The sequence below is a fragment of the Pyrus communis genome, chromosome 3 (genome assembly GCF_041283825.1).
Source record: "Pyrus communis isolate YQ-2024b chromosome 3, ASM4128382v1, whole genome shotgun sequence".
NCBI lineage: Eukaryota > Viridiplantae > Streptophyta > Magnoliopsida > Rosales > Rosaceae > Pyrus > Pyrus communis.
The window spans coordinates 10,559,944-10,570,018 of NC_142567.1; the positions used below are offsets into that span (position 1 = coordinate 10,559,944).

Consider the following 10,075-nt stretch of genomic DNA (forward strand, 5'->3'; position numbering starts at 1 on the left):
CTATTTTATACCAGTGATTTATTTAAGTACTGAGTATTTAAATGTACTTCACATATTATAATATAAGTCAAAGAAATAATATAAATTTTCATGTTTTTTCACTTATATTAAAATTTAGAACATATGGAGTACTTAGACAATTTGTCCTTTTATATAAGGGAATAAAACACTAGCAAAATGTCTTCTTAATAAGGTAAGAAAAAACTTAAAAGCCATTACCTATTTGCAACTATGGAAGCGTAGGTGTACGTGATTTTTACACTCTCATTTTGTTGCTGCACGTCTCTATGCATGAACATCAATACCTTTATAAAAACGCTAGAACAACCATGTTTGTCATTAATTTGTTCACGGAACAATCAATAAGCATGCATGTCAATACATTACGTGTCTATCTTTTCAAATTAAAAAATGTTACATGTCTATAATAAGTAGCATTTTAAGTAGAGAATTGTTATTAGTGCTCTAAAAATCTCATTTGGCACTCCAAACTTTCCATAATTAGAAAGAAAAATACACTTGTGAGGAGTGTAAAATAAGATTTTTGAAGTGCTAATAACAATTCCCCTTTAGTAAACTCAAACTTAAATCAACCAAAAGCTGTCACTTAATTTTTTTTTTGAGAAATAGGTACGATATTTATTAATGAGAGAAATACATACAAAGCGGTGAGGATAGAGTGCATATAAATGTCCTCAATAAAAATCTTATTGGGAATTTCAACCTGGTCTAAAGAAAAAATAATGGCCCGTACCAAACATATTAAGAGTTACTATCCTAAAAAAGAAAGTTCAAAATTACATTAGGAGATACGATATTTATTAACGTTGTCACGTCATTTAGCAAACGAAATTTCGTTCAAGAGTTTAGTTTGCTCGTAGTATTGATTATTAAACTACTTTTATCTAGGTAATATCTCACCTGCTTATTAAATTGTAATTAATAATGGTGTGCTTGAAATTTGATGCAAGATTCTCCATTTCCTATTAACTACCCACCTTCCTGCCCTACATGTGGACCTTCACAAGCTCAACCTTCCCCTCCCTCTCTGTCTCTCTCTCTCTCTCTCTCTCTCTCTCTCTCTCTCTCTAATGCCCTGTGAGTATGGAAGCCATGGAAAAGAACAGTCATGTTTCCAGAACTGGCAGTTAGTCCTCTGGGCAGCTTTTAAACTATCAGATATGGTCCATCTGATATGAAAATCCACCACAAAAGATTCAAGCCATCAAAACCTCTCTCTCTCTCTCTCTCTCTCTCTCTCTCTCTCTCTCTCTCTCTACACCCTTTTAAAAGGTTCTGTGTCAGGGCCACCAAACATGTCCCTATTTTTCATCTGGGTCCTAGTGACTCGATTTTTGGTGGCTGATGGTTCTGCTTCTTCATGGTGCCAGCAGCAGCACCACCACTTTCTTGCACAGAGCAGCAGACAATTTGAGCAGAAAACAGACAGATTCTGGGAGTTTAAGGAGCAAACCAAAACATGGGTTGAAGTTGAATTGCCCTATGATTTAGTCTCCTGTCTCGACGACAACTGTACTGTTGTGGGTTCAATCGAGGGAGCAGGAACATCATCAAACAACAGCAGACAGGAACAGAGTCCAGATTCGGATGATGTTCCAGGAAAAAAGGAGGAGGAGAGATCAGAAAAGAAGGACAAGGAGAATTGTGATCATAAGTTGCTTGATGTCTTGCCTCAGAGAAAGAGGATTTCATTGACAAGAATGTCAGAAATGTCAATCTGGGTGACTGGGGAAAGTGGGTCAATCTATGAGAGATTTTGGAATGGGGTCCAGTGGGTGATTGCACCCCATGATTTGCCTTTATCACCTGCTCATGCTATCTCTCTTTTTATTGTCAATCACACCATTCTTGCTCTTTCTGAATCAGGCAATCTGTTTCAGGTACCATTTGCTCTGTCTTACGAAAACTTGAAATCAATTTTTAAGCTTTATAACATGTTCTTCTACTGATATTGTGCTTATGTCCAAAATTACATCGTTTAAAAACGCATCATGTGAGAAAAAGTTATATGATATGGGAACAGTAAGGTGGTGGTGTCCCAAACCAATTATGTAACGTAACTTGAGAAAGTTAAAGAATATGGGTACGCGAAATGGGTTTGAGACACCACCACCTTGGCGTCCCCGCTTCACAACCTCCTTCGCTGCACGTATATACACATGTCAAATTCATCATGACGGTTCTAAGTCACCTTTCCCTTTATCTACACATCAAGTTGTAGCAGTCATTACCAGAAAGATATAAACTTTCAATTAAAATAGACTTAAATTTACTGCAAATGTATTCTTGTTACTTTTGTATTTTTGCTGATCTATCATATATCATCAAATGTTTTATTTCCCACTTTCAGATGCAAATCAGCGAGAGCTCACACCCTCTTTGGGTAGAATTCACACCTACTCTCAGTCAAAACGAAGGAGATCAAAGTTCTGTGATCCTAATTAAATCTGGTCTCGTTTCATATGATGGAGAGTGAGTATAAATTTCACTTTTAATGGAGTGAAATTTACATACTAAAAAAAAGCTTATGTGAATCCCTTCACTGAAAGAATTTAGAAAGTTGAATATCTCCTAACAACTCGTTGATTTTGCTGCATTGCTGCCAGGAGAGTCTATTTCTGCACAAAAAAAGGGACACTGTTAGAACTTAGCGAAATTGAGCCTCCAAGGTAAAAACCACAAACTCACAAGTGATAGCATCACAGCATATGCTAAGTTGAAATGCTAAGTTGTAAGTTTGAATTTCAGTCTCTATTTATACTGTAGATAACGATGGGGAGACTCTAACTTCACTTGGACGTTTGTGTTGTAAACGTAAAACAGATGGATAGATCATGGACAACCCCCTGGCGCGAATGTTGCCTCAATTGCCGATGCTGCTAGTATTAGAACAGATGTAATTTATACCATAAGGTGATTCCTCTTGGTCCCGCTTTCATTTGCACGTGCACACGTATCTTTGCCTACTCAGAGCATCATACAAATCAATTAAACTCGACAAATCCTCAAAATCCAGCATTTAGGATTCTTTCACGGTTACTCAAAAGAAAGGATGCTTTATCCTCAATTTAGAGATTATCAAACACTTCATAACATGTAACTGTAAAATGCAGTTCTGCAGGTGATCTTTATGAATATGATAGGAGCTCAAAACCATCATGGAAGAAGCATATATGGAGAGAAGGGACAACTAATTATAATGCTTCTCTAATACCGTTAACGGGGAATACTTTACATGGTGTGACTGGAGATCATTCTATATCCCTCCTTCTTCTAACAAAGGTACGCAGTGTTGCCATATTTATTTGACATTGAAGTGAAATTTTTTGACAGGTGTAGAAGGGAAGAAAAAACAATTAAGCATCTTTGCTATGATGGAATACCCTAATAGTAATCAAGGAACAACACATGATACTTTAAGTACAAGTCTTATCATAGCTATTAAATTGTGTATCGAACCTCGGGATGAATTTGCAGAATTTTGAATCTTGAAAACCCGAGGAACCTCTGTTCATTGTATTCTTTCTTTTTCCTGTTAACTGAATGCTCAAAACGTTCAAACGTGGGCTAGAAGTTATCCTCCATTTAGAGAAGACAGATAATTGTTTTGCAAAGCTTTTGCAAGTCCTCAACCCAAAACCTGGATAAACCTGGAATTTGTGTCTCAAATTTCTTTCCAATTTTGAAACAAAACTCTTACAACATTTCGCATATAAGCAGGATGGTAAACTGGTCGAGAGACGACTACACCAGAGGAAATGGAAATGGGTAGTTTATGGAAGTCCAAAGGATCAGCAGCTGACATCAATCACACCAGTGCTGCAAGATGACACAAATGAAAGATTATTCTCGTTGTTTTTCACCACATCTACTGGATCAATTTTCGAATATCAAATATCAAAACAATCAGGTGAGTTTATAGGAGGAATTATTGAAAAAATCAATTATTCTCATCTTCTAAACCATACAACTTGAAGAGTTTCTCAAAATTTCAATCTTCTTCCCACCTGAGGTATTCAAGAGGATACCAATGTGATAACAGCACATTCATATTGTATCGTTTCCACTTAACAAAAGATTGCTTCAATTAGTTGTACTTCACTTAGGATCACAGTTAGGAGGAACTTGAAAATTCAAAATCCTTCCTGGAATATAAACCAGTTTCAACACGAAGCCGGTCAACCTAATCCTGGAAATAGGTATTAGCAAACCGGGTGCACTTATCTGTACTGTAGAACTTCCATCAGAGGTTGCAAGGAGACTAAAAGTTCAAATAAGTTCCACAGAAACTTATGAAAAAAACATTCTGAATGTATATCTTAGATCTAGGAGTTTTCCTTGTTACTACAGGTATTGCTCAAGCTCAAGAGAACCAAATTTCGGAAGCATGGGTAAGCCATATGCATCCTCTTCATGCAAAAGTTGCCAGAGGTATTGCTGGACTACAAATTCATGTTGGTAGGATTCTGTTCCCATTGGATGATGGAAGACTTGCAGAACTGCATCTATCAGGCTTAGGTGGTGAAAACTCTGGTCCATCTCATCAAGTAATGCTCCGTAGAAAAGCAACAGTCAAATATGTGTGGTCAATATTAGATACGCCGGAGACAGAAGGCTGGAATGCAGAGTACTGCTCAGAACAGCGTGGACCCACAAATTGTGTCATGGGCATAAAAGATGAGCCTAATGCTTTAGGAATTGGAAGAACAATGACAAGAAGGAGGAAAGGAAGCCAAGCACAGCAACATTACTTAACTCCAGGGGCATCAGGTAGCGGAACAATAAAATTTTCGGAAGATAATAATTTCCCATACAACTGGATTAACACAAATTTCCATCTGAGAGCGATGCATGGAGGCAGATCATTTTTCCTCATAACAGATGGCGGTTTTACTTTCGAATATCTTTATACTGAAAGTGTATGGATATGGCTCAGGCATGAGCACTCAACAGCTATCAAGGGTGCAGTAGGGAACTACAACGGAAGCTTGTATGTAGTTGACACATATGGGAGTTTGCTTATTAGGGAAAGAAGCAGCAATGATCTAGCATGGATAAACTGTACTGCACTGAGGAAAGGAAGGCAGGTAATCGGAGGCCCTCCATGGGATGGAATTCCTGGTAGAACTATGAAAGTTACTGCAGAAGACGCCCTCTTCTTTGTGAGCAGAACAGGCAGATTACTCCAGTTCACGGTAAAGTTTAAAAAGGAACAAAAAAAATAAATGTCAAATTCTCTGAAGTTTAAATAACCTTAAATTCGAAAAAGATGAACACACACCTATTGACATAAAATATCTAGAGGATTCTTTTAAGGTGATGTTAGATTACCGCACCATGAAACTAAAGCATGATCGTTGCCATAATGCAGGATCGTCATACATTACATTTATGTCACCATTGTCATCTTCATAGATCTGAACAAAACCATGTTTTATAAGTGTAAACAAAAGTTTTACTTGTTCTTTCTCAGTTATGCTAAAGATAATACAGCAGAGGTAAGAGTATGCTGGAATATATTTTAACAATCTGTAAACTTTGAAAAGAAAAAAGGATGAGATACAAAGGGAAATAAACCTTTTCATTTATCTATAATTTCCACAAACAATGATATATCTACGGTTGGTGATGGATTGACAACTTATATTCTTCTGTAGGTTGCCCTGAGGAAATTCAAATGGAAAGATTGCCGAAACCCTCCAAATACGAAGGTTGCCTCTATAGTAGATCAGGAACATTTCAGGGAAAACATAGTGTTTGTTGTTGGAAGGAATGGTCGGCTATATCAGTATAATAAAGTGACTGATTTGTGGCATGAGCATTACCAATCTCAGCATTTGACTCTATCAAGACTGCCTGGAACTGCTATGAGACCATCATCGCTTTCACTAACAGGATCACTTTTCATGCTTTCAGTAGACGGAGGACTAGTTGAATATCATTGGAATACATTCGAAGGATGGAATTGGGTGGAACACGGAAATCCACATAGTGTTGTGACATTGGTTGGTTCTCCCGGTCCATCCTTTGAAGGTAATCAACTGTTTCTTATTGGCTCCAATGGAAATGTTTACCTGAGGTACATGGAAGAAATGACGTGGAGGTGGAAAAACTGTGGTTTTCCGTTTTTGGGAAAGTTGATTGTTGAAGATCATAGACAAGAGGAAGGAAATGACAAGAAAGAATATTTCTGTACTGACATAGATTTTGCAGCTAGTTCAAAGACGGATTATGAAAGAGATAATGACCTAAGCAGTGACTGTAACCCTGAGGTTAGTAACAAAATGCACTATTCTTTAATATGTTACTCAGCGAAGCTATTAAGGACCATTGGTTTTATACAATGCAGGTGGCGCCAATACGACCAATTCCCTTTGCTCAAGATTCAGTAATCTTTGAGCTACGAGATGGCAGAGTAAGAAATTGCTATCATAATTTACCTATGTTAATCATTTTCCTAATAGAAGATCAAAATGACAGTACACTATAGGAATCATACAGATAGCATCAATTTTCAGCTCAACCATATGAATATATTCTATAGTGAGTTATATAAAAAAGTCTTCCCAGAAATTCATTTCATCATTTTAGCTCCAAGGAAAAGGCCATATCTAAGTCCTAGATTCTACCGATGTAAACTACCGACTCATCCATCCAATCTTTGTCTACTGTTTCTTGCCCGTCCAGCGTTCCATGTCATCAAGCATCCGATGTCTCGAAGATGTTTGTAATTTCTTCCTATAGAATTAATAGGACGGTCTTTACCCCCGTTATTCAACTTACTTTTCAGCCTGCACTGACATCTGCATTTCTTCCAGATAATATACAAAAATTAGTAAAGGTATTTCTGAATTTGATATTTCATCGCAGTTGGCAGAAATGCGCCGGATAGAAGGCGGGCATTGGATATGGTCCCGAATCATCGCCACTCCGACAAGCTTATGCACAGCAAGTTACTGGACTGCTTTGGCATCGTGAAAGAACGGCATAACTCAACACATGATATGTACAGATCACACATCATATGTACAGACTATAATATCGACGTCCTTGTAACATACACAAGTAACAAAGTCTCACAAGCCAATGTAAAGCATAATTTACACTTACCAATATAACAATATCCATTGTCCAAAGCCATATAAGTCAATATTAGGCCAATAAATCCAACAGCTTTTGGACATTTCTTTCAAGTGGTGTGGGGAATATCTTGTGTGGAAGTGATTTTGGACATTTCTTTCAAGTGGTGTGGGGAATATTTTGTGTGGAAGTGACTTGACTCTCTGTATTTTGGTCTCACTCAATCTTATGCTGGTCTCACCTCTACAAGACAGCTACAATATGCGATATCCTGGATATTAGGTCAATAAAAGGATCACGCATCGTAATTCTTTGTCCACTTCCCTCAGTCTTCTGTCCTTCAATTAGATTAGAAACAAAACTTCGAAAGGTAATATAATTCCTTTCTCTCTTTTTTATAGGATTAAGTCATTTCAGTTTCTCTCAGTCATCACGTGATAAAAAATTTATGGTTAGTTATATACCTTTAACAGAGAGAATAAATATATGTAATTCTAATGAATTAATTTTAGCATTTGATATCAAATTTAAGGGTAAGTGATCATGCAGTTCTTGCTCATTTAGCGGAAAGCAACTTACATGTAACCTTTCACCGCCACATGGCAACCTAATCCACTAAAATTATTGCATATGTTGGAAATCTTACACATGTTATTGTTTTATTCAAGTCAGACGCTTTAGTGACAGTGAACCAGTTTCATGTAAGTTGTTCTCTATTTAGCAACCGTGAGAACATTTATGTACATAGGCTATGCCCAGCTTGAAAACACAAAGTAATATGCTCCTTAGCCACAATACCTAATGTCCGTTTGAACTACTTTAGTAGGAAGCATTTATACTCAAAAGTGTTTAACTAGATGTGCTTTATATGAGAAACATATCTAAATTTTCATTAAAGATCAAGTTTTAAACATAATCAGAAGCTCTTCTAGTTGTCATAAAAAGCTTTTATCTTTTTTTCCTTCCAAGAGTAGTTATGAAGACCTTGGACGAAATAAAGTGTGATCAATCATGGACATGATTTTTGTGGAAACGAAATATGGAAAGGGAAATGATAAATGACTTTTCCCCTCTTATGCACCAGAGTATGTTGTTTCTGTTAAATTTATTCAATCTAATGATAACAAATAAAAAGATACTGTGAGACTAAAAAATGTATGTAAAAATAAGCTCTCAATAGTGAAAACACTCTCAAATAGTATTATAGTAAAACCCTTGTGTAGTTATAATGTTAGGACCTAACCATATTATTATTATAAATGTAAAGAGGTTACTACTTAATAGTTATCCTTCATAAAAATTATATGGCTACAAAGGACTACATTAGTAGTGAAGTATGACAATTTTCAAGATATAACATTGGAAAAGGAGACACAACTTATCTCTAAAAGCATACAAAAAGTTTCATACAAAGAAAGTGTAAGCATGCTTGAGAAGTTTGAAACCTTGTGGCTTTGTTTGGGCTTGAAAGTGACATTGCAGGGAAATCAATCTTTGTGCCCGATTTTGCACCATCAACCCATTTAATTGAGGTAGCTGGATGAATTAATATTTTTTCTGGATATTACTACTAATCTTAATTATTGTAGTAATTATCTCGAAGAGCAACGCCAATCCTGAGTTTTCAAATGCCCGGTGCGAAATTTCAAATGATGCCTTTTGTAGATTGATTAATACACTTTTTTTTTTTACAAATTAATTAATTTTATTAACAATGATAAAATATCAAGATTAGAAAATAATATATATGGACTGAAAAAGGATAACAGCCGAAGGGGAGAAAACCTATGCAATCTAGAGAGAACAACTGAATATATAAATGATGCCAAAATTAAAAATAAAAATAAAATAAATTGGAGAGCTATAGATTGAGAGATGAATACCTTCTAAGATTCAAAACTCTAGAATTGTACAAAAGATATAAGCATTTGTGCATATTATGTTTTGTTTAAATGTTGAATTTATGAGTTTATCTGTTCTTATGTTATTGTTTGTAATGAATGGCTAATATTAGAACTAGCTCATAGACTATATAAATGACACGCGCATGCGAGTTGAGTCATATTGTAGGCATGTGTGGGTTTGCAACGGTCATCTTGCTCATTTTTATTTGCTGATTAATCGAATCCAAGAAGAGCAATGCACTCCATCTTCTCTCTTGATTGATCAGCTAAATCAATTCCTCGTTCATTTTCAGTTTTCAATTTCTAAAATCAAAGTCTAATTCGAAAACAAAACACTAATGCCTTTTGGCGGCAACACGGCTGCAAAAATCAAGATGACAAGGTTTTGAGTTTGGATGTTAATTTGATGATTCGTGAAAATTTTTTGGTGTTGAATCACTAATAAGATGAAGAAAGAAAGTTTAAATTTAAATTATTTTAGAAAAGATGCATTGCTTATATACTAATTTTATTGAAAAAGGGAAGACTGTTCATTTGCAAATTTCTTTTAAGTTTATATATATACATATGTGATAGGATCAAGTGACAAATATTTTTACAAATACTTTTACACTTTTTTTAAGCCTTATGATTACATGACATCCAATGGTTCTTATTTATTCATTAAATGACATGGATGTTTATATGGATTTTAACTAATATTAAAGATAAAATAAAACTGAAAAAAGAAAAACATAAAATCTGGAAAATTAAAACTAAAATTAAAAAAGGAAGAAACCCTAGTTGTATGCAGTCCTTGTTACATAAAATAAGATACATTGCGTACTAGCTTGAAAAGCTGGTACGAAGAATAATAAGATACACTGGAATGGAGTAGTAGGGTTTATGCTGTTCATCACATCACTTCTGTGCAAATGGAGTATTCTCTCTGGACTCAGCAAATTGAAAATGCGATAATCCCATTTTGCAGGTTCATATTTTCACCTTTGAATTCTACATAGTCAAATTTGTAGAACTAGATTTTGGTTTCGCAAGTCCATAATTTGTAGAACTAGATTTATTTGCACCTA

At 35.5% G+C, this 10,075-nt stretch overlaps 1 protein-coding gene across 1 annotated transcript; it reads left to right on the forward strand.

Moving 5' to 3' along the window:
• Positions 1 to 1,110: 1,110 nt before the first annotated feature.
• On the forward strand, positions 1,111 to 7,291 carry LOC137716490 (uncharacterized). Its single transcript, XM_088690994.1, has 11 exons — positions 1,111 to 1,250; positions 1,281 to 1,901; positions 2,372 to 2,493; positions 2,628 to 2,690; positions 2,845 to 2,934; positions 3,135 to 3,303; positions 3,742 to 3,931; positions 4,372 to 5,216; positions 5,679 to 6,293; positions 6,371 to 6,436; positions 6,892 to 7,291. The coding sequence occupies exons 2-11, from the start codon at positions 1,317 to 1,319 to the stop codon at positions 6,997 to 6,999; spliced, it is 2,853 nt and encodes a 950-aa protein (XP_088547120.1). The 5' UTR covers positions 1,111 to 1,250; positions 1,281 to 1,316; the 3' UTR covers positions 7,000 to 7,291.
• The last annotated feature ends 2,784 nt before the right edge of the window (positions 7,292 to 10,075 follow it).